The sequence below is a fragment of the Oculina patagonica genome, chromosome 7 (assembly GCF_052425735.1).
Source record: "Oculina patagonica isolate OP01 chromosome 7, crgOcupat, whole genome shotgun sequence".
In the NCBI taxonomy this organism is placed as follows: Eukaryota; Metazoa; Cnidaria; class Anthozoa; order Scleractinia; family Oculinidae; genus Oculina; species Oculina patagonica.
This window is the reverse complement of record NC_135764.1, coordinates 1506988-1531862: the sequence shown is the minus strand read 5'-3', so window position 1 is coordinate 1531862 and position 24875 is coordinate 1506988. Positions and strand designations below refer to the sequence as shown.

At 38.6% G+C, this 24875-nt stretch overlaps 4 protein-coding genes across 5 annotated transcripts in view; 1 reads left to right on the top strand and 3 right to left on the bottom strand.

Annotated features, from left to right (window-relative positions):
* The window catches only part of LOC144661318 (uncharacterized), a 67269-nt gene extending 65149 nt beyond the window's left edge, over nucleotides 1–2120 (top strand). For both annotated transcript variants that reach the window (XM_078522042.1, XM_078522043.1), the window contains 3 exons: nucleotides 44–106; nucleotides 762–965; nucleotides 1515–2120. In XM_078522042.1, coding sequence (XP_078378168.1) covers nucleotides 44–106; nucleotides 762–965; nucleotides 1515–1670 — 423 coding nt within the window. In that variant the 3' untranslated portion in view covers nucleotides 1671–2120. The remainder of the gene's footprint in view (nucleotides 1–43; nucleotides 107–761; nucleotides 966–1514) is intronic.
* Nucleotides 2121–7844: 5724 nt separating this feature from the next.
* LOC144661313 (uncharacterized) overlaps nucleotides 7845–24875 on the bottom strand; it is a 104769-nt gene continuing 87738 nt past the window's right edge. Inside the window, exons 70-71 of the mRNA XM_078522033.1 lie at nucleotides 9950–10153; nucleotides 7845–8609 (exon numbers count right to left, since the gene is read on the bottom strand). Coding sequence (XP_078378159.1) covers nucleotides 8454–8609; nucleotides 9950–10153 — 360 coding nt within the window. The 3' untranslated portion in view covers nucleotides 7845–8453. The remainder of the gene's footprint in view (nucleotides 8610–9949; nucleotides 10154–24875) is intronic.
* On the bottom strand, nucleotides 11505–16956 carry LOC144661330 (uncharacterized). Its single transcript, XM_078522056.1, has 6 exons — nucleotides 16503–16956; nucleotides 15483–15539; nucleotides 14289–14423; nucleotides 13914–13994; nucleotides 12967–13042; nucleotides 11505–12596 (listed from the first exon to the last, which is right to left on the bottom strand). Exons 1-6 carry the CDS (start codon nucleotides 16890–16892, stop codon nucleotides 12478–12480), a joined length of 858 nt encoding a protein of 285 aa, XP_078378182.1. The 5' UTR covers nucleotides 16893–16956; the 3' UTR covers nucleotides 11505–12477.
* Nucleotides 19531–22874, bottom strand: LOC144659754 (collagen triple helix repeat-containing protein 1-like; the record flags this gene model as incomplete). The annotated part of the gene is made up of 2 exons (XM_078520248.1): nucleotides 19531–20000; nucleotides 22599–22874. Coding segments are annotated over 2 exons (612 nt in total), but the record flags the coding sequence as incomplete, so codon positions are not given.

Here is a 24875-nt window from a genome sequence, read left to right as displayed (position 1 = left end):
ATAAGCACTTTTAGAGCGAGCTCAACTTCTTATTTCATCACAGATCACCATCGATGACCCACAATCTCAACAATGGATCAGTGAAGTTCACCCAGATGTACAGCTAGTGAGTAACATAATTTTTGTATTAAAATTGCGAAATCAAAACTGCTTAATACAATTACAGTCGATTTTTCCCTAAACGGATAGCCCTGGGACCTGAGAAAGTGTCCGCTAAGGAGAGGTGGTACTTAGTCGTCTCCTATATACATACATATAGACATACATGCTACATTCCACGTTTTTTCAAATTAACGATACTACCGGTAACTATGATACATACATACATACATACATCGCAACATACCTACATACATACATACCTCATGCATCATGCATAATACCTCATGCAAACACTATATACATAAGTCTTTAGCTTAATTTAGTCACTATTATTTTTCTTATTACCATTTTGAAAATTATTTAATTAATAAATATATATTATTTATTTATTCTTCTTCATTTTCTTCTTTACCTCCCGCCTCGTATAGCTACGCTAATTGCGGGGGGTGAGAGACATTGTATATGATATGATTGCGTCAGAATTGCGTGAAATAAAGCTTGTTGTTGTTGTCACAATGCAGTGAAAGGGAAGACCAGTCTCCTTTTATATCGGAACGTCTTGTTTGAGGTGTATGTCACGTGTCATGTGAAAGTATTATTTTGCGCTCTCTTACACAGTCCACGAGTTTCCTCACTGAGTCTCTTTGTTTTCATTGTAGATTGAATACAAAATGGATCCCATTCAGATGAAGTTCTTGAGGCTACTGAGCATGCGTATCACCCAGACTATAACTTATCACTGCTACAACTCACGCGCATGGGAAGAAGAAGGAGACCGCACTATTAAACTTCAAGGAGAAAATGAAATGGAACTAACATCGTCAGAGAAGACAAAACCTAAAGTCCTTACCAACAATTGTGATGTGAGTAGTTGGTGCCTTGTTTGAAATACCAATTGATTACACTGTTTCCGTGAAGTCGTAGAGATTAAAATCGTTGAGTTTTACGGGCCGCCATCTTGGTTCCTCCCTGCCCACGGGCTTTTTGCACTCTCCCCAGTTTTCGCTCGCGTTTAGGAACGCGACGATCGATCTCTACGACTTCACGGAAAAATAGGGGACTGTGAACAGTCTATCAATTGAAAGTCCCTTTCCAAAACCTTGTCACGTGACTTTGTGAATCATATTGGAACGTTTTGGCACAAATTGGATGCTAGATATGAAAAGAGTATGACCATTTCTGTCTAAATGTTAATTTTTGGGTGTTTAAAAAATATCTTGATTATCATTAAAAGGAACATTACTAAGCTTTTCAAGGCTGTCTACCCAGAATACCAATGGCTCATATCGTTCATGGTTTATGCTTTTCACAGGGTCAACGTTTATTCAATTAGGTATAGACTCGCTCTGAGTTAAAGAAACTTATATCTGTTAAACGTTTATCCTTGATTTAACTTATGTTGTTTCTTGTAGAGCAAAGATGACTCATGGCATCAGACGGTCCTTGAGATCGACACTAAACAAAAGAACGCCTTACCTGTGATGGACGTGGCAGCTTATGATGTGGGAGACAAGCTTCTTAAACAGAAATTCACCATTCAGTTAGGGCCTGTGTGCTTTGTGTACTAGCCAAGAGAAATGTCAAGCAAAATTAGGAAGTCATTGTAAATTTCACGTGTTAGAACATTTCTCCAGAATGTACTTAGTATTTAGTTGAAAATATACGACCCCAAGGTCTTACTGTAGTTTTACTGCACGAGTTTGGCGTACGCGATGTGTCGCATTATTAAAGCTGGTTGCTCAATGAGGCAAACTCCCTCAATGTTTGTAACGACCACGGCAAGTAGCCATTCAAGATTGACATTAATAGAATATTTCGCACATTTCTCTGTTGCCCTGTGCTATTCTAACTGTGTAAGGTAACCTAAATCCAGCATTTTAGGGTTTATGTTTATAGCCGTGGTTTAAAACTTAAGGGAGTTCTTTTCTACTAAGTTCTGTAAGTACTGTTGCCGTAGAAGTAAGAGAAACCAATTAAGACTCTAAACCGTTCAGAATAAATAAAGTTGTTTAAGCCAAGTTAGCTTTTAAAGATAATTTTTGAGATAAATTATTTTGGTAACATGGAGAAGATCCGGTAATATTTTTCTATTTTCTAGTATATAAATATTATATTACAGTGTTCCAAATTCATAAATATACCTTGTGGCTGTTTGTTAATGGGCCATGTTTTCCAATATATCGTTCCCCTTTACAAAACAAGAATAGGAATTGGGCCTTCTTTCTCAACAATGGGGATTTACTGGAGGGTGTTCAATTGGTGGGAGCCTGTGTGACAGGTGAAGAAAAGTGAGGAACAGAGGGGAGGGGGAGGGGGGGGGGGAAAGCGCAATCAGGGCTTGGCCTACATCTTAGGATCTTATTCTTCTCAGCGTGTTTCCTTAACCCAAGTTTAGAAAAAGAGCTCAGTATCGAAAGTGTTTTCCTTTCGCCGTTTCGAAATTGTTCTTCCCAGTTCCAGTCTCACTGTGTGCATCAAATCCATTTTCCCATACCCTAGGTACCATAGGATTTTTCTCGCGTGCGCCGAAGCCGCAACCGCAAGCCGCGCATAAATAGCCTCTGGCGCCCAGGGTAATTTTCCAATGCAAAAAGTTAAATCAGTTTCTATTTACCTCCTGAGGACCCTGTCACAGATCACAGGCATTTCAGGGATCTAGTAGTCCCTCAGGTTTCCAAGTGGAGTTGGGCGTAAAAGCCTGTTCGCAGGATAGAAGAGAGGCGGTTGGTTGTATTCGCAGGCCATTCTAAAACAGACACCTGCTGGGACCCGTTTCTCGAAGGTCCCGAAAAGTTTTCGCACCCGGAAAGCTATAGTTAAATTTCAAACCTTATGATTACCGAACTAACTTTTATTCACATACTTTCAATATCAACAAAAGTTCCCTTCATGCAAAGTTTCAGGCCTATACATTTCCCTGGTTTAAAGATAACTAAAAATGGCTTTACGGGCCCGAAAAGTTCCCGGGGCTTTTGAGAAACGGGGCCCCCCTGCTGGTGAAACCTGAACGCTCGCCAGATAACAGCATGGTGTTTCGATTTTCCAATCCAGAATAACGGAATGCCTACCCTGGGCGAGCAGTTGGTCTTTTGTTGGACTTTCTCAAAGTCGGTCGATGTGTAGGCAAGTTTAGTCTTTTGCGCACCAGATCATTAGCGCGAGCGATTGTGTTATCGTCATGCAAATTTAGGTACGGGCCATTATTTTCGATTCTCTCCAAACATTTTTTTTAGTTTTTGGAATTTGCACCTCTGCAAACATTTTTTTCGAAGTGCAAACTATGCTCAGACATATCTCGTTTGCAAACAATTTATTTTGTCTTTTTGTCCTGCAAACAATTTTTTTTCAATATTTTTCGAATTCACAAATTTGTTTTAACCTAGACTGTTCACAGCTGACATACCTAAACCGCGCGTCGAAGGACTTTGAGAAAGTCTATCACACTCGCTTCGCTCGCCGATTGGCGCTGAAAAACCCGGGGGGGGGGGGTACTCCCTATAATGGCCTATACGGGGAGGCTCCGCCCGAAAGGGGTACCTTTTTCAGGTTGCAGGTATATAAAAGGGTAAGGTTTTCACAAGTTTAGGTATATGAAAGGGTAGGAAATTCTGTCATTAAGATATTTAAAAAGTCCTTTAAATCAAATATTTCGAACAGACCTTATGGCTGTAACGTCTTATTTATTAAGCGCTACATAAAACATGTCAAGAAAACGTCCTGTTTTAAGTATATTTTGTGTCGTGTAGGTATATGAAAGGGGTACCTTTTTTCTATTTAAGGTATACGAAAGGGGTGCTTTTTCTGTCAAAATGGTAAAAAAAGGGTAAGGGGTCCGGCCTCGGGGCGGGCCTCCCTGTATAAAACTTTTTGGAGTGCCCCCCCCCCCCCCCGGGTGAAAAACAGAGAGGCTGTGGACAGTTTAGCTTTAGCCAGGTAACAGCTTTTACGACTCTTGAAGCCTGGTTTTCACTAGCGACGCAAGCACCGTGAGCACAAGCGCAAGGATAACAGCCCTTTTTTTCTCCGGGAAAACGGCTTCAACTCAAACAAAAGCACAAGCGCATTGCATTTTGATCCTTGTGCTTGCCGCAAACACAAGCACAAGGATCAAATTTTGTTCTTTTTGCGTGATCGCGCTTGTGCTTGCGTCGAAAACCAGTACTCCTTTACACCCCTCCTCTGTTTTTGTCTTCTTCTTCTTCTTCTTCTTCCACGTAACTCACCCAGTTCAATAGTGAAGATTCTCGTGAGTATGAAAATAACATATCAAAAAATAAACACCAAGTGTCAGTTTAGATTTCGAGAAAATCAAGCTTGTTTGAGAACAAAAGAAAACGTCAATCGTTGCTATGGTAACCGTTGTGACTAAGTGACGGGTAAAAAATTAAAATTTGGTCACATTTGATCATTATGGTGTATTTTGGCAAAAATCGAACATTGGCTTCCTAGGTAATTTTAATTTTCAAAACAACCACTCTTAGTCTAAAAAAAACTACATCGAGCCTCCTTAAGGCATGGAATACAGATATGAATGCTTTTTTCATCTTCATTCTAGTACAAATAATATAACCCCTTCTCGGGCACTCTGCCATGTTGTGGAGTTGAACTTGCGAGTGCAAAGAGTTTTAGGGTGAGGGGGAATGGGGGCGAAAATAACCTGCGGAGGGGGAGAGGGAAGTATACAAGGGAACGTATTAGAAATTATGAAACAAGTCAAACAACGGCGAAGATCCCAGTAACAAAGATCCCAGCCAGGCTGCTTTTGCACATGTTATTATGGAGAAGTAGAAATAGCAAATAACCATACTTGAAGCCGTTAATGATCAAGTAAGCTCTTCGATAATAACTTAAACTAGAAACCACGTCAAAAATGCCCGGAAAATGATAACAATCGCTCACGCCATCGACCCGTACCCGGAGCACAAAATACTTGACTTGCCTACAAGTCCAGTAGTAGCCTGCGAGCAGGCTCCCGATGATGTTTTCGGCGAGCGGAGCGAGCCGAGTAACGTGTCGGGTCGGGACAGGAAATCGGGGGAGCCTGCGGACAAAGCTTTTTTGCCGCCGTTCCGTGCACGAGATTCTAGTGCAACATCTGATTGATCGAATCACTGATTGTTGACAGGTCTTATCAACATATCTCAATTTGCCGACACCGTAAATATACACGGACCACAGGCTTCCCAAGCTCAAAAGTCGTCTTTTTGATGTGTTTTAAGAGCCCTTCGGTCGGCCAACTCTACATACGTGGTGTATGCGACAGCTTGTGTATATAGAGAAATGTATGGGAAAATTTAACGACTTCGTATAACTTCGCTAAATGGCGTCGGAATGGCTTCGAATTCGGCACAAGACACAAGTAAGCGACACATTTGAGGTAGATAAACTTTATTTCAAAATAGATAGTTATTTACCCGATTTTAGAGAATCCGTGATTTTCCCATACATTTCTCTATATACACAAGCTGTCGCATACACCACGTATGTAGAGTTGGCCGACCGAAGGGCTCTTAAAACACATCAAAAAGACGACTTTTGAGCTTGGGAAGCCTGTGGTGGCAGAGTACAAATTTAGAGGTGTCATTCAACTCTACAAACGGAAACCACGCAGCGCTGACTAATGACCTCTATACATTTCCTTGGCCACAATCAGACGGCTCTTTTCAATACATAATGCCTCCAAATAAAAACAGTACCTTCAGAAAGAAGTCGGAAGCAAATAAGGTCGAAAGACCGAACTTACCATAGAACGGCTAAAGTACAAATGTCACGAACGTAGGAGTCTGTGTAGGCCCGTCACCTTTATTTACAATTGACTTTTTTTTTTTTTTGAGGATCGCTCCGATCCATATTGGAGAAAAGCGCGGTTTTTTCCCGCGAGCTGTCATTTTCAAGTACGCTCTAATTACATTCCAATGCATCTAGGCGGAGAAGGCGGAGTTGATGACACGTTGTCGACAGATTAGTGACAGATGATGACAGGTTTATAAAAAGGGGCGGAATGGCTGCCTCCATGCTTTGTCAACAGGCTCTCTCTCCCAGCCCCCTCTCCGCTCTTCCTTTTTCTTTTCGCCCCCTCCCCGACCGGAGAGCCTGTTCACAGGCTAGTCCAGTAGTTGATCCAGACCCTCAGCTAACTAAGGGCCCCGATCTTCCAGTGCCTGGAATAAGGAGGGGCCCGCTCTCGAAAATAATTTTTCTCGGCCCTTCGAGCCTCTATTTGGCCAAACATAAGGTGGCGGCCCGGGCATCCGGGCCCCTCCCCTAGATTTAGTCGACTGACTTTGAGAAACAAACTTTAAATGCAGGGCTGATCAAACAGCTAGGGACTGACGTTATAAATTTATTTTGGCCCAATATTTCGGTTGAACAAAACCAACCTTCATCAGGGGCATACAATGCTAAGTCTTAGCACTCAGCATTGTTTGCCCCTGATGAAGGTTGGTTTTGTTCAACCGAAATATTGGGCCAAAATAAATTTATAACGTCAGTCCCTAGCTGTTTGATCAGCCCTGCATTTAAAGTTTGTTTATTAAGTCTACTGCTGATCCTGATCTACACCAAGAAGTCACTGACTTTCACTGAGAAAGTCTAACAAAAGACCGACTGCTCGAAACCCAGGGTTGGCATTCCGTTATTCTGGATTGGAAAATCGAAACACCCTGCTGTTATCTGGCGAGCGTTCAGCTTTCACCAGGTGTCTGTTTTAGAAGGGTGTTTATACACAACTGATAAAACATAAAGAATCCTTTATTTCCGCGCAATGTGCTCTGGACATCATGCCTTGCTCTAGTACCCTTTTGTTTCAACGAACAACGGAGTGGGATTAAATGTTATTTGCGAACGGGTATCATACTTTTACACCTTTTGTGGCCCCCTGTTTGATAACATGTCACATCCGTCCCTAACTTTTTCAGGCCCGTAGAGCGGTGAGCACGCGAGCGTATCAGAAAACAAGAGAATCACTTCGCACGAGGTAGCCGGCTAGCAGTCGCTCTCTGTTCATCGAGGGTGAAGTGAATCTGGGGGGAAAGACTGTTTTCGCGTCTCTATCGCCCAGATTTCGCTTGCCGTTTTATCCACAAGCGTTTTGTTTCGCTTCATGCTCGACGAACAACGAAAAAGGATGGACGTCTGCTCGTAGTCTACCTCGTGGGAAGTAACCGGCATGTGTGCTCGCCGCGCGCTCTATTGAGCCTAAGTAACTAACTTAACCTTAAGTAAAAAATGGAGGGACTACTAGATCCCTGAAGTGCCTGTGATCTGTGACAGGATCCTCAGGAAGTAAATTGGAACTGATTTGACTTTTTGCACTGGAAAATTACCCTGGGCGCCAGAGGCTTTTCATGCGCGGCTTGCGGTAGTATTTTTCTCGCGTGCGCCAAAGCCGAAATGGTACCTAGGGTATGGGAAAATGGATTTGATGCACACAGTGGGACTTGAACTGAGAAGAACAATTTCGAAACTGCGAAAAGAAAACACTTTCGATACTGAGTTCTTTCTCTAAACTTGGGTTGAGGAAACACTCTGAGAAGAATAAGACCCTAAATGTAGGCCAAGCCCTGATTGCGCTTTTTCCCCCTTCCCCTCCCCTCTGGTTCTCACCTTTCTACACCTGTCACACAGGCTACCCAACCATTGAACATCCTCCAGTAAATCCTTATTGTTGAAAAAGAAGGCCCGATTCCTATTCTTGTTTTGTAATGGAATAGAGGTGTTTTCATGCAATATTGGAAAACATGGCCTATTAACAAACAGCCACAAGGTATATTTATGAATTTAGAATACTGTAATACAATATTTATAGACTAGAAAATAGAAAAATATTATCAGATATTTCTCGTGTTATCAAAATAATTTATCTCAAAAATTATCTTTAAAAGCTAACTTGGCTTAAAACGCCAATTTCACAATATTTAAAGCTTATTCTGAAATAACAACTTTATTTACTCCAAACGGCTAAGAGTCTTAATTGGTTACTCTTACTTTGTTTCCACGACAACAGTAGCTATAGCACCTAGTAGCAAAGAGCTCCCTTATGTTAAAAACCACGGCACTAGCACAGTTAGGATAACACAGGGCAACGAAGACAACTATCATTTCTAACCTTCTATTCAAAAGAATCTTGAAAGGCTACTTGCCGTGGTCGTAACAAACACTGAGGGAGTTTGCCTCATTGAGCAACCAGCTTTATTTATGCGACACATCGCGTACGCCAAACTCGTGCAGTGAAACTACAGTAAGACCTTGGGGTTGTATATTTTCAACTAAATACTAAGTACATTCTTGAGAAATGTTCTAACACGTGAAATTTACAATGACTTCCTAATTTTGCTTGACATTTCTCTTGGCTAGTACACAAAGCACACAGGCCCTAACTGAATGGTAAATTTCTGTTTAAGAAACTTGTCTCCCACATCAAAAGCTGCCACGTCCATCACAGTTAAGGCGTTCTTTTGTTTAGTGTCGATCTCAAGGACCGTCTGATGCCATGAGTCATCTTTGCTCTACAAGAAACAACAACAAAATTAAGATTAAGGGAGCTACGCCACGAGAATTTTGCGAATTTTCGGTCTAAACTGTTTTAAAACAGGCAACTTGACCCATGACAAACATTATCTTTGAACATCTAAAGATATATATATTCTTAATTTGCAGAGAGAAATCAAACCACGGCTATAAATATCGATTTCTTTTTCAAGACAAGCGGAAACAACTTGAAAAGGTAAACCTTAATTTTTCAAGTTGTAATCCATTTCCATCCGAGCCATCCGCAGCCAAAGACACTTGTAAACAGTTTCAGTACTCAATCAATTGTCAATAAAATGGACTATTGTTTTTAGGTTTCCTACGATACAAATATACATTCTGGCTGTTCAAAAATCCGTGACAAAGTTTCTAAAACACAGAGCGAGCCTATATCAAAGGTAAGGGCACACCAGTGTGCAGAGAAAGTCCTGTCCGGTAGCCCGGGGCTAGTGGATTTTGTCCATCACTTGGTCGGTAGGCAATTAACACTTTTGGACTTTTTTTTAGCTGGCAGATAAATTAAGGCCAGCGAGAAAGACACATACGGAAAGTAGAGCGTGAGAGTAGGTGTAATATAAACCTACAAGATGCCTTCATCTAAGCACTTTAAGAACTAACAAGTATCGGCATTATTAGAATAAGCAGCTTTATTATCCAACTCTGCCTCGTAGAGTACAATTAACGCGCGAAACGAGTACAAATATTTCACGATATTTGTACTCGTCTCATTCCCCCCGTATGCGCGAAAGATAAATACGTGGCAAGTCAGCATTTTATGGAAAGAAATCGTTGGATAATAAATCTCTTATTAGACATTTTAGTGTGTAGTATCGCGGTACATTTTTACTTGTGATTTGTATTTTGAGTCGCCAAAATACTGCATGACTAGTAAAATTATACAATGGTAGCCTGCAAGCTCTCTTACGTGATGGTGGGTTAATGGTTCTTTCTCCCTCAACCCACCACCCCTAAGAAAACTTGCTCGCACAACGGCGATGTCGACGACAAGTGCATCTAGCAACACTCTTTTACACACGATTCTTCTCGGTGTTTGAGGCTTTTCAACCGCCATAAAAAATAATATTTAGACAGTTATACAGTAGAATCCCGATTTCTCGAAATTGGTTCGAGATATCGGGACTTTCGAGGAACCGAGGGTTCGAGAAATTGGGATTCTTTTGTAGTCATTTATATCATGTTCTTTTTATATCTGGCATCCATTTTGTTCCTCAGGCAAATTTATGATTGTCAAGGTGAAGTGACAAGGTTTCGAAATGGGCCTATCAATTGATATTTCAAACTTGCCACGACTACTCACATCGCAATTGTTGGTAAGCACTTTAGGTTTTGTCTTTTCTGACGTTGTTAGTTCCATTTCATTTTCTCCTTGAAGTTTAATAGTGCGGTCTCCTTCTTCTTCCCATGCGCGTGAGTTGTAGCAGTGATAAGTTATAGTCTGGGTGATACGCATGCTCAGTAGCCTCAAGAACTTCATCTGTACGGGATCCATTTTGTATTCAATCTACAATGAAAACAAAGAAACTCAGTGAGGAAACTCGTGGACTGTGTAAGAGAGCGCAAAATATTACTTTCACATGACACGTGACATTCACCTCAAACAAGACGTTCCGATATAAAAGGAGACTGGTCTTCCCTTTCACTGCATTGTGACAACAACAACAACAACAAAGCTTTATTTCACGCAATTCTGACGCAATCATATCATATACAATGTCTTTCACCTCCCGCAATTAGCGTAGCTATACGAGGCGGGAGGTGAAGAAGAAAATGAAGAAGAAAAAATAAATAATATATATTTATTAATTAAATAATTTTCAAAATGGTAATAAGAAAAATAATAGTGACTAAATTAAGCTAAAGACTTAAAATAGTTTTAGCCTTTAAGGTCTCCTTAAAGGGACTGTCACGGATTTTAGCCAAATTTAGGCATCGGAAATGACCATTAAATTCGGTGAAATATAAAAATATCATCTTAAAACAGTGAAGGAACATTTCAATAACACAGCAAATACAAAACAAGGTACGAATGGCTAAAAGTGACGAAGATTGAAGCGGATTGCGATATGGGTTTTTGAAATATTGTTGGGCTGGGCTTAGTCTCGTTTGCTTGTAATTTTAAGGTGGCTGATAACGGTTTTAGGTATTTTCCAGTCTTTGTACTTCGATAGGTCATTACTACATTTTTTTATCAGTTGCTATTACACTTATTGTATGAAACAAATACTCTATCATTCGTCGACAAGTTGTGATCATTTTCTTGACATTAGTGGTTACCATCATAGCAACAGTATTACTTGTAAAAAAACACCCTTAATTTAGATATTAGTGCAAAAAACCTGAAAATGAGCTTGGTGACCCCCATTTTTTATTGTTGAGTTATGACTAGCATGTCATGATACAACTTTTGGCAAAGTTTAAAGAAATTCTGTCAGAGTGGTTCAGAGCCACCTTATATTTTAAAAAGGTGGCTCTGAACCGCTCTGAAATTGATCACAACTTGCCGACCATTTCTGTAATAGTAGTTGATAAAGTGTTTAAGTACAAGGTCTGTAAATTATTGAAAACAGTTATCAGCCACCTAAAATTATAACGCCCGGGAGACACGTTTGGATGCAATAAAGCTATGGTTTTGCCATTTGATCCACAGGAGTGATTTCATAGCAAGTATTTTAGCCGTGACACAGTCCCTTTAAGGGTTGCACGTAAAAATAAAAAACGCTCTGCGCTTCTGAATTCCACTTCAACCGTCCCTAGTGAAAACCAGGCTAAGGTGTTTAAGTTGCCATTTTTTTAAAAAAAAAAAGAAGAAGCAAGAGGCCTCTTCTCAAAGATTTATCAACGTTTAGTTTTTTTTTTATTCAAGCGTTAATTTGTTTTACAGCACCTCGATTATAACTCATACTCCTAAAAATTTAACTCATCTTATTCTTTCTCTGTTGACTCAACAAGAAACGCAGATCATTAAACGTTCAATTTCAACAGCTTATTCGCCCACAAATTCCGAATACCAACACAACCCGGGCCTGTCTAGCGTCAAGGCCTATTTTTTTAATAGCTTTTAAAAGGAGGTAAAAAGCTAGAAAGAAATGATACATTCAAATTGCAAGGATATCGGGGAATGCTGGGAACGTCTTCCTTTTGATTCGATACTTTCTCTGCAAATCCTTCCCATAAAGCCTTTGGAAGCGAGTCCACATTGAAAGTTCGTTCACAGGCCCTTTTGAGTGTTACAATGACGCTTTTGTCAGTTACATGGATATTTTTACGTATAGATTTTTTTTATCGATAGCTCAAACTTTGCTTACAAAAATATTTCTCAATGAGATCTAATCAGAAGTTACACGTACATCAAGATTAAACGAAAAACGTAGTGGTTAGAACGTGTATGTAACAGATGAAAAGCGTTGTAAGTCAATATACAAAACAATTCATAAATGAATGAAACGCCGGTCTCTGCATTGGATGTTCATGTAAGAGAAAATGAATCACTCAAAAGAATGTTATTGAAAAAGTACATCTATCATCAGTCTAAACTTTCATTTCCGCCTAATACCCCATTGACACCAGCAAAGCATGTCTAGTTAAACCAGGTTTAACAAAATGAAGGTCAGCAACAGAAACTGAAAGACTAAATTTTCCATAGGGTTCAAAGTAAGCCCTTAGTTGTCAGTTTATTGTTCCAAATTTGAAGTCGGCAAACAGATGGAAAATTTCTATGAAGAAAACAATTTTAAACCGTGTTTAACTGACAAAACAGCTTTTTAACGTGTTTTAGCTCTGGTGTGCGGAATGGGGTATAGGTCAGAACTCCGTTGAGTTTCGTATTCAGTCTGTAGCGCACAGGACTTCTTCATAATATTCATTAAACTTGGGAGGTACAAGGTCGAAGTCCTCACTGAAGTCCTTCCAAGTTCTTGTTGATGACCTGCATGGCCCATTTAAACCTAAAAACAGTTTAAACATAAATTTGGATTAGCCAACTGAATTAGCTTGTAATGAAAGAACATTTCCATTGTTTAAAGTCTCAAAACTACTAAAGCATGAATGTTTACAACTTAAGTTCTGTCTCAAGTGGCCTATTCACCCTTAGTACAAAGAAGCGCTAAATAAGTACAGTGATGAGTTTTTTGCGGAAAACAGCGGCAAGCTACGCCAGACTCGACTGATTATGGCGGGAAAAACTGGAAGCTGGGCGAACGATCATTAAGGCGGGAAACTGAAAACATGCTAGATGAGGACAAGACGCGTGGCAGGAAAAACTACAAGTTATGACGGTCATAACATGTCATGGGATAAAATGAAATTTTTACCTACCTTGATTTTCTGACCAGAAATTTTCTAAAGCGAATATCACTTCAATCTCTCGGTTTTGACGTTTTAACATCTCAGTCTGTCGAGAAAAGATAACAACATGAAATGTAAACACGAGTCAAAAGATAGAACACAAAATAATTTTTATTATTTCACACTATTTACCAACATTTTTTACTATCACACACTATTTACAGAAAATTCATTGAAATAAGGAAAATAAAACAATAATAAAGCCAAAATAAAATGTGCTCAGTGACCAAAGAAGCATATGCTATCGTGTTGGTTACTGACACATTAAAAAAACAGACAAGACACATCAAAGAAAAAAGGAAGTAAATTGTGAATAACAAAAGTATGCGAAATAAACAAGTTAAATCACAGGCGACCCAAGTTCACTGCGTGAATTAATTATTTATAAAGTGTAAGCGAACGTGACTCTTGGCTTCGAGCGGTGTTGTGTTACAAAGATGTGATTTATAAAGGTTTGTATAGGAAATTGGCGATTTTGATTCAAAAGGTATAAAATTAAATATTTTACAACACCACCAGCCAGCGCAACTCGCCGAAAACGCTTTAAAACGACCTGAGACACAGGCAGACAACAAAGAACACAACATGGAAACAAGGTAAGTCGATTTTATTTGTAAAATATTTAATTTTATACCTTTTGAATCAAAATCGCCAAGTTCCCATACAAACCCTTATAAATCGCATCTTTGTAACACAATACCGCTCGAAGCCAAGAGTCACGTTCGCTTACACTTTATAAATAATTAATTCAGGCAGTGAACTTGGGCCGCCTGTGGTTAAATGAATAAATCATAATTAAGCTATATACAGAATACAGAGAAAACAACAATGAGTATCCAGGTCACGGATACTTAGCATACAGAACAGATTACTTTCATAACAGATTATACACTAGCAAAATATACTCTTTTAATTACCTTGAGTCTGTTGAACTTGTTTAGAATCTTTTCCACTTCAAGCTTAATGGATAAAGGTTGCTCCTTTTCTGTTCTCATTTGCTAGAAAACAAAATTTGTACGTAAACACTGGATTCCGATCTCTCGAACCTCCAAGGGAAATGAAAATTGGTTCGAGAAATTGGGAGTAAAATTGAAGTGTTTGACTGAGGGAGGGGGAAGATCACTTTTGGTTAGAGCAAATGAGGGTTGGAGAAATCAGAATTCCACTGTAACCTTTTTTTTACACATAATAATATAAAAATCTCAGTAAAAATGTCTTTTATTTGTTTGAGATTTTTAAATTAAAGGAATGAGGGACAGTGAGAAAGGACGGCTTGTGCAAGATAGATGTACCTTCATCCCAGGAGTTCGCATTTGTGAAGAAATTACAGTGCATGCACTGTACGGTACTTGATATCCAGCCGACTTACGGGCACAGTTTCCAAACAGGCGAACCAGCTCTTGTTCTAGGGTCATGCGCAGTTTAACCTAATGAATAGAGAAAAAAAATTAAACAGAGGACTTACATTTTGCAACCAAGAAATAGAAGTACATTGTTTTTCATAAATTAGCAACTTTCTGGAGAATTCTGATTATCCACTACATTGAGGTAGCCTATTATAATTAATTATAAATACTACAGAAGAAAACAATAACCCTGACTTTTACTGACATGTAACCCTAATAGCCATGTCACACGAGGCAATTCTCCTTGCAACTTGCAACACTGAACATTACAAGTTGCAGGGAGGGTGTCGCACTCGGAATTTTCTTGCACAAACTTAAAATGCACCTGCTGGAAAAAATCCTCTTGATATGTAATAGTAATTGGACTGAGTGGAGTACAATTCAGGGAGTAATTGGGCGAGTCATTTTGAAATCCTACTCTCTCAATTGTACGACATGAGGTCCAATTACTAATTAGTCGTGTCAATAACAAAATTTGAGGTTAGGAAATCTTTAGGAACCTTTTCTGTTAGAAAAAGTCAAAGGTAAATTCAATTGATTGCACAAAAAGTTAGAAAACAGCAAGAAAAACCCATTCGAATGTGCGTGATTGACGCACAGATGGCGTAGGTGTCCAATTACAGGTATCCAATTTGAAGTTGCTCAAATTGGATACCTGTAATTGGACACCCACGTGATCCCGCGACAAATAGGCGGGCGCAGAACCAATCAAAATCGAGAATTTTGTTATAGATATGATTACTCCTGTAAGCAAAGGACAAGCTCTGATTGGCTCATTTTAACAAAAATAAATGTGCTGCAAGTTGCAACTGACATGCCAAACGCAGCAACTTGCCCCTCAATGTTGCAAAAGGTAGAGGAAAGCCTACTTTTCTTGCAACTCGCCAACGCAACATTTTGTCGTATTGCAGGTTGCAAAAATGGGGTGTTACACATGAATTATTTTCACCAACTGGCAATGCAATGTTTGTTGCATAAGCATTTCCTGTTGCAAGGAACATTGCCTCATGTAACATGGCTTTTAGGGATTACAAGGCATTAAATGCAACTCAGTCCACAACATAAAGAAAGCTATGTCACCTTTTCTGTGTCATGTTGAGAGATCAGCTTCTCCAACTGGTTCATTTGCGCTGGATTCTGAAGGATGTGAAAGAAGAAAATACAAGTTGGCCAGTTAATTTGTTACACATTGAGTTTCTCTTCGGCTTCAACTACAGTAAACACCCGCATATAAGAACAAATGGATTAAGAACACCAGGCTGAAATTTGGCCAATAAAGCCTCATTTTTATAAGAACAAGATCAGCCTGAAAAATTCAGCATGTTCTTATAAAATGGAAAAGGTGTCATAATTCCTAAAAATACAAGTGATTTTATTCATCATTACCTATAATGAAGGACAGCCAGTCATCTCATCTATAGGCTCAATGATACAGTATTGATTGTGATCATAAAAATCAAAGAATATTTATTAATTTATGCTATTTTTACATCTAGGGGCATTTTTGGGTAGTATTACTAATATAGAAATTTAAGAACATTTTAAGAACACCTTGAGGCTGATTTGTCACTAAGCACCCATTAAATAAGAACCCGATCAGCCTGACCTCCGAAATCATGTGTTCTTATATGCGGGTGTTTACTGTATGTGTATGTTTTTAGTAGATCATTGTGTATCTTTTCTTTTTTTATCTGAGTCGTCTCTAAAGAGACAAACCAATGCATTGCTTCTTTATTGCACTTTGCTGATGCAACAACTTTCGAACAAGTTTTTGTTTTGGACATTCAAGTGCTAAAACAAGAAAGGCAACCAGGAATGCCCAATGCAAAGGTCAAAGAAAAGAGCTTGGGGCATCCAAAAAAGTTTTCTAGTGTCTTATTTTTGTTTTCCTCAGTTCAAGCATCTCCCTGCCTCCCTGCCTGCCTTAATGTCATGGGTGAAGATGTTGATTGGTGTTATGTTACCCTTGAATACAGAGCGAAATGCTTCAGGTGATAACTTTACCTGCCTACCCTACCTAACTATACCAACCTACTTACCTACCAACCTACATGTACCTACCTATGGTTTGAACAGACCCTTTTACCAACAGTGACTCACCTCATTTGAAGAAGAATTTGATCTACTCACGCTGTTTTTGCTGTTTATCAGGAAATCTTCATAACCAGGAATGCTAATTGGTATGGATGACATGTTGTACCTGTATTTAGGTAGATATGACCTCCAGGATGGGTTCGGAATGTGACTTGTACATTCTTCTTTTCTCAAGCTTTGAGTGTTCTCACTTTTACTAATGTCAGAAGATCTTGTCGACGACCTTTTCCTTCTGCCAGACTTGCCTCCTCTCTCAGACACACCACTATCCTTCTTCTTTTCATTTCTTGGCTTGATTTTTGTGAAATTTATTTGTGGCTGTTGTTCATCACAGTTTGTTGCATCAGTATTTACTTCTTCTGCAAAAACTTTGGTGTGATCTTCTTTACACTCCATTCTCTTTAGGAGAGAAGAACCAACAGATGGGTGACCTTCTTGATAATTGTCAAAACTTGAGGAAGTCTCCTATTGGGTCAGGCTTTTGAGGCACCTCCACATTGACAAATTCATTTGATAATGTTTTACCACTATGTGGTTTGTCATTTTTTAATTGACTGTTATTGCATTTGATGTGATGGACTGTTCCATTTGTCGAAAAATTCTCACCGAAAGTTCCATGTAAATGATAAGCTTTCCGCATCCCCTGGTGTAAAACTGTATATTCTTCTAGCGGCGAGCTTGCTCTTAATCCATGAACGTCACAATGGGCTCAAACGAGACACCATCATCCGTATCAAGAAAAGTGGCTCAACTTTGATAACAATAGGCTTTGTTTTACGACCTGAAAATGACCCTATATGGCCATTTTTGAACAATGGCGGTAACAGCTTCTAAATACACGCGGGAGTTTTAAAAAGTTTTAATTACCATACGAGCGGGAGATTTGAACGATCGGGAAGACCGAAGATTTAACAAATTTAACCCAGGGGAGGTGGTACTGGTATATTTTGCTCGGTGCAAATAGTTACTCTCGGGTGACTGGAGGGCAAATGTTGTAATCAAAAGTAAAAGCTACCATGTGGTTCGCATTCCAAGTATTTTAATATATAGTTATAGTGCGATTTCATTTTCATAGCTTTAGTTCGCGTCTTCGTAACAAACAAAAAGTTAAGCGGTATTTCATGTTCAAGAGTTATGCGGTATTTTATGTTCAATGCTTTAGTTCGCGTCTTCCCAACAAATAAAAAGTTAAGCGGGATTTCATTTTCAAAGCGCCGTTTCGTGTCTTCACAACGAATAAAAAGTTAAGCGGTACTTCATGTTCAATACTTTTAATAGCTTGCATCTTCGCAACGAATAAAGAGTTAAGCGGTATGTCATGTTCAAAGCTTTAGTTTGCGTCTTCGCAACAAATAAAGAGTTAAGCGTTATTTCGCGTCTTAACAACGAATAAAAAGTTTAGCGGTTTTTTCATGGATTTCATGCTCAATGCTTTAGTTCGCGTCTTCGCGGCAAACAAAAAGTTAAGCGGTATTTCATGTTCAAAGTTATGCGATATTTCATGTCAATGCTTTAGTTCGCGTCTTCCCAACAAATAAAAATTTAAGCGGTACTTCATGTTCAATACTTTTAATAGCTCGCATCTTCGCAACGAATAAAGAGTTAAGCGGTATATATATGTCATGTTCAAAGCTTTAGTTTGCGTCTTCGCAACAAATAAAGAGTTAAGCGGTATTTCATGCTCAATGCTTTAGTTCGCGTCTTAACAACGAATAAAAAGTTTAGCGGTTTTTCATGGATTTCATGCTCAATGCTTTAGTTCGCGTCTTCACAACGAATAACAAGTTAAACGGTATTTCATGTTCATAGCTTTAGTTCGCGTCTTCGCAACAAATAGTTACCTGCGGTATTTCATGTTCAAAGCTTTAGTTCGCGTCTTCGCAACAAATAAAGAGTTGAGCGGGATTCTTGTTCAAAGCGTTCTTGTTTCACTGTATACTGTCCTCACAATAAGAGACACGAGATTTAGCAGCCATGTGAATCTTCAACCTGATCATCCCTCGATATTTTTGTATAAGAGCCCGAATGGTTTTGGTAAATATCTTTTTGTTTAAGAAGTGTGACTAAAGGTAACGTTGAACTTTCTGATTCAAGAATCTGTCATCCAAATTTCGTGTGGCCAAAAGTTCGCAAAAGTGATCGACCGCTTAAAATATATTGGTGAATTCTGGGCAATATTTACCTTGTCTTTGAAAACTTTTTGAACTCGCCTGTTAAATTTAGCTAAATTTTTACGAATCTTTAAAGAAACTGTGACGTTGACAAATAAAAGAGCCGCGACAACAAAAAGTATTAAAACAGGTCCTCTTGCGAGATGATGTGAAAACACAAAAGATCTGTTACCTATGCCTAGATGCACAACTGAGTGCATAACTTATAGAGAGCGCAAGTTGAGAAGAAAGAGGGTGGGGGAGGGGGGATGCGTCTGTTAAGCTTCCAGATATTTCCCACTAAATATGGGACATGGGTTTAAAAAAGACTTTGTACTGATATAAGCCCAAACTACGAAAATAACGACAACGTCGCTAAACAAAAGGCAGTGAAAATGAACAGAAGGACGAAGCTAGCCTAAAGATCTGACTTACGACTGCTTGTATCATGTTAGAATAATAAAATTTTTCACAATACCAGTTGTGGTGAGGTCTAACGTCACGGAAATAAACCGAAACAGTAATAATCTCTATAATTTCTCCCTATTCGTTGTCGTTAGTCGTCTCAGCCGAGATCGAGGGTACGTTACTTGCAATCCGATTAGCTCCCCGATATATTCTGATTTTGGAGACATCATGAAAAATCAAAGTAAACGTCTTTTTGCGAGTATCATTGTAAGTAAGGTCAGGTTGCAGCGCAGCCAGAGGTGCGCAACGGGATGGAAAGGGGACAAAACCGACAAGTGGCTCGAAAAGAGAAGGGCGAGAGATTTTCGGCCCCTCGGCTCGCGATTTCAGCATAAAAAGAGGATTGATTCAGAACTTGAGGGGTCGAAATCAAAGCTTTGCATAGCAACGTGAAAGCTTGACACTAAAATTCACTGTTTTTCTATTATAATCTCTTTTCACAGCTGTGTTTATTTAATCATCTCTAATCTACAGCTACCGTAAGACAAACAAGACGATCTGTTTTCAAAAACACTAGCTTGAAGAGATTCTGATTTTAACCGGCGTGCTACTACTGAGGTGGATCCACTTCTTCTACAATGATCCTGCTGACGGAGTTCCAGCCAGTGTATGCGTTCCCTTGGGTGTAACCAGCACAGGAACCAACATTCAGCGCCACCTTGACTGTACTCCTGGAGATTCCTGGGCAGTAGCCCTCGATGGTAGCCGCGCGAATGATGTTCCACGCGCCACCGGAGTAAACCGCCGTGTCGATTGGCATGGAGCACTCGGCACCGTTAAATGTGAAGAACCATCGGTTACAGGTAGCTGCTGTATAGACCCGCATGTTTCCCTGGTAAACAACTCGGAGGTGGGTATTGCTGTTCTTCTTGACAAATGAGCACTCCTGATAAGAAATTCCAAAATAATATTTAACAGCTATTCACAGTGAAAGTGTCTGAGAAAGTGGCTAGTTGGCTATAACGTTCTCATATCCAACAAGCGCGAGTGAAATAATTAAAATGCAATATTTGAGCTCCCCAGCTAATTTCATTGACGCGTATCGGCTACAAAATTTGTGGTCAATGGTATATGAGCTCATGTACCATTGCCTGTTGACCAATCAAAACGCCGGAATTTCAATACAGTCAACTCTCTCTAAGACGGACACCTTCGGGACCGGCCCGCAGCTGTCCGTCTTAGAGAGGTGTCCGCTCTGTAGAGAGTCGAGGTAACATGACACCAGTAATTTTGAGATAATAAAGCTAAACCTTTGCACAGTGCAACAAACCTTTGCTAACTGCAACAAGACTAAAATAATAAAAGGACCGTGTTTGCTTTTTAAAGTAAAAATTGAGAGCTTCTACAAACTGTAATACTGTAAGTGAAGAATGACCTCTTTAGTGTCCATATACGTAAGCAAAAAAGTAATCCGTTAAAGCGTCATTGTTTGTGGTTAGTAAGCTTGGTATACACGTATCTTTAGGGCGCGGACTAACTTTGCGAAGTTTGGCAGTATTTTCCGTAATAAAACATTTAAAAAAAAAAAAAAACACTTCTCAAGTGTCCGTTAATGATTTCAAAGTGTCCGTTGTCCGTCTTAGAGAGGTGTCCGTCTTATAGGGAGTTTGGTTACAGTTAAATGACTGAAAAACAGCAGGAACCATCACCAGGTGTCCGTCTTATGGAGGTGTCCGTCTTACAGAGGTGTCCGTTGAGAGAGAGTTGACTGTATTCCATTGCTAGTTTTTAATGACAAAGGATATTCGGAATTTGCATAGCCAATCAGCGCGCGCCAAAAACGCTGTCCACTGCCGTTTAGTATATTCTAAATACTGATATATCTTTGTCTTGTAACAAATTGTTCTCAACAATTAAACTTCTCAATGTGAGAAGGGCACTTGACACTAAATCATTTCTCGCGATTTTGAGCATTGTTTTCGCAAAACAAGTCAATTAATCATTCAATGAATATGCAGATCACATATTTTTAAATACGTGATTGAAAACCATTTGAATAGAAAAGGAATCAAGGAACTGGTTTAACTAATGATTTGTTTTGGGGTTCTCTTAAACGCACATTTCAACTTGTGATGGATGTAATGGATGTATCTGGCACTGTAAATCGGATGTAAATTATTATTTTTGGAAAACCATCTGACAGTTGACCCCCACGCAAGAGCACCCTAGGTTGTCAGGGGACCGTTTGGTGTTCATCTACTAATTTTTAACTGCAAATTCCAATTTCAAAACTACATTAAATCTGCATTATTCCCTATTTCTCTCAATTTAACGAATCCTTTTTCTTTTTTGAAAAAAAAAAAAAATTCCTTCAGCACCACCAAAAATCACCCAAACATTTACAAAACGTCCAAAAGGTTAATGTAATGAGCGAAAGGTTTCTGCATGGATTGCATGAAACGCGAACGAGATATTTCCGTTAAATCCATAAGCGGCGGAAAAACGGCCTCTTCAGTGGACTAGCATAGCAATTTGTAATAAAACTAGATCATTATTTTAAGGACCCATTTTTGGGAATTATTTTTAGGGGCCATTTTTTGATTTGTAAATTTTTAAATGTTTTTTATATTTTTATATGTTTTCCCATGTTGGTTAGGCTTTTTAAATTTTTAAAGTGTTTTTGTAGTTTTAACTTTTTTAATTTTTTTTTAATTTTCTTTACTTTAACCTTTTCAAATATTTTAAAACTCACAGGACCCCTATGATAACAGTCCTTTCAAGTATTGATGGTTTAATTGGGGGTTTTGTGTTGGGTTTTATAATTTTTAAAAAAAAAAAATTAAATTTTTTTAGTAAAAAAAAAAAAAAAAAAATTTAAAAAAAAAAAAAAAAAAAAAAAAATGGGGGGGGGGAAAAAAAATGAAAAAAAAAAATTTTTTTTTTATATTTTTGGGGGGGGCCACAAAAAAAAAAAAATTTTTTGGGGGGGTTTGATCCCGCCACAAAAAAACCTTGCATCTTCCTTTATATGTTCAAAAATAATGATTTCCATGGGTAAAATTGCCTTCCACAAATTTCAGAGCGGTTTGGGTCAAAAATCTGCTAAATCCTCGTGACGTAGACCCTTTAAAATTCGTTTAGTATCATCATCACCATCATCATCATCATCATCATCATTATTATTATTATTATTATTATTATTATTATTATTATTATTATTATTATTATTATTATTATTATGGATGTTATTATGTCTCTTGGCGTCTGACTTTTAAAAGTAGTGATTTTTTTTATAATTCATTTCAGTACACACACGCATACAAAACAAAAACTTTGTTTACAAAAACATGGTTGCTAATATGACAATACAATTACAATACAGTTACATTATTTACTGTTGTATAAATTACATTACTAACGGTATCTGGCGTCGATGTATAATTACATACATACTATACAATTGTTTAAGAAGTAGTGATGCGTAGTGACCCTTTTATTGATTCGCTAGGCTCGCTTTGAAATTATCTAGATAATGGGCACTTACAGATATTTTTCCGTTGTCCAGGTCACTGTTTACATTCTTCCAAGCACATTGTTTCCAGTTTGATGTCCCTGGGCTCCCGGGCGGTCCCATAATTCCCGGGCTTCCTACACTTCCCTTCAAGCCAATCTCGCCCCTGTCTCCCTTCGGTCCTGGCAGGCCGTCATTTCCTGGATTTCCTGGGATTCCTGGATTCCCTGGAGTTCCTTGGCTGCCTGGGGTCCCTGGAGTTCCCGGAACACATCCACTAGCCACACACTGCGATGGATTCTGAAACAAGCAATTTTAAAACCATACGACATTTGTAATAATAATAATAATAATAATAATAATAATAATAATAATAATAATAATAATAATAATAATTCTCTATTTTCCAATTGCCCATAATGCACTTTGTTTGCCCCCCAAATTTTGCATAAACTATTGTTTTGGAAATATGCAGTCCTCCCAAGAGAATTTGAAAACAATAGTTTATGCAAAATTTGGGGGCAAACAAAGTGTATTATGGGCAATTGGAAAATAGAGAATACACAGTTTCTCTACATAGTAGCTATACATCTGTGAATCTAAAATCTAATCTAATCTAATTTAAAAGAAAGAAAAAATTATTCCTCACTTGTGAGGAATTTAGAGGCCTTGTTTTTTGTCTCAAAAAATCAAACAACTCTCCAAGCGTACAGTATTTCATCATAATGGTTGGCGGGCGTGTTTATAATTAAAACACGAAATGGTGAAATGATATTAAAGATAAGAGCCAAATTAAGTTAAATGATATTACCGTTCCACTGAAATCCGCATCTGTTGCCTGATGTATTCTGTGTACAACGTAAGGACAAGGAAATAAATCGCGACAAATTAGATAGAAAATAAAAATAAGGGGTATACAAATATGTAGTACTATTCAAAAAGTAAGAATAATTTGCAGTTGTTCAAAAGCGAGACAAGCAAATGCGCCGTTTATATGCGAACAAAAATGATAAATTTCACTGAAGCACGTGAGGCGACGGCACGTAAAGGCCGCTGTCTCTCCTTTTTGACGTCTTCGTTCAGACGGCTGTAAAACAGAAAACGAAGTTATAACTTCGATGTTAAAGGATAAGGACGTAGAACGTTCAATTCGAAAAAAATTCAGATATTACATGGAAAAGGAAGAACTGTTCAGACGAATCCTTCTGTCATGCTCCTCCTGACGTGAGACAAACAAATAGTTTTCTTTCGATGCCAAAAAGTAATGGCCGCCTTTTTGATTAAAAATATCCTAGGCAAACAGCAACTTGTTAACAAGGAGAGACTGGAGTGGCGGAGAATTTGTGATCGGAACGATTAGTTGTAGTTCGTTCCAGTATTACAAACGTTAAAATTTGTGAGTACTACTTATTAAGCTTATGTTTACCCCTTATCAAAACTTTCTTTTATTTGTCGGGATTTATTTCCTTGTCCTTACAGTGTACATCAGGTAACAGATACAGATTTCAGTGGAACGGTAATATCATTTAACTTAATTTGGCTCTTATCTTTCATATCATTTCGCCATTTCGTGTTTTAAACACGCCCATGGTTGGCGTATACTAAACTTTAGGGGAATTTATCCCTTTCTTTTGACTTGAATTACAGAAAGGTAACCAAACTTATTAAAACTGGTAGAAAAATTAGTCCCTTAGCCCTTAACTAGATATAAAGGGTGCACCACGACCTAGATCAGGGCTTTCGTAAATGTTTCCCGAGTGCGAAAAAAGCCTGACAATTTGCACGTTCATTTTAAGCTGTAGCGTTCTCGACCACTTGATAGTCAGAATATCACTCTAGCATACTGGTATAAAATCTCTTTGATGATCTTTGATCGACAGGGCGATATTGTGATAAGTGATATTAAACCCGAGAACAAAAGACACGAAATCATGCAAACCAGTGCCAAATGCCGTCAAGTCATGAAGACTGCTTTTGACTCTACTCCTGGCTAGATGAAAACGCAACGTGTGTACACCTTGATGATTTAGAGCTGATGTTACACGAGTTTTGGAGCAATTCACAGAGCAATTCGAAAGTCAATTAAAAGATATGCTCTGCAACAACAAGATCGCCAAAACAAATCAATGGGTCGACACACAAAAATTTGCACGAGTGTTAACGTATTTCAAAACCATGTTTAATTTGTTGTAAATAATAAAGATGGTAAATTTTAAGCTCGGTGATAAATAGTGGTTGATGTCAGAACTGTTTATTTCACTTTTGTGAATTTCCTAGTAGCTTGTTGTTAGAAATCCTAGTGTGCATGAA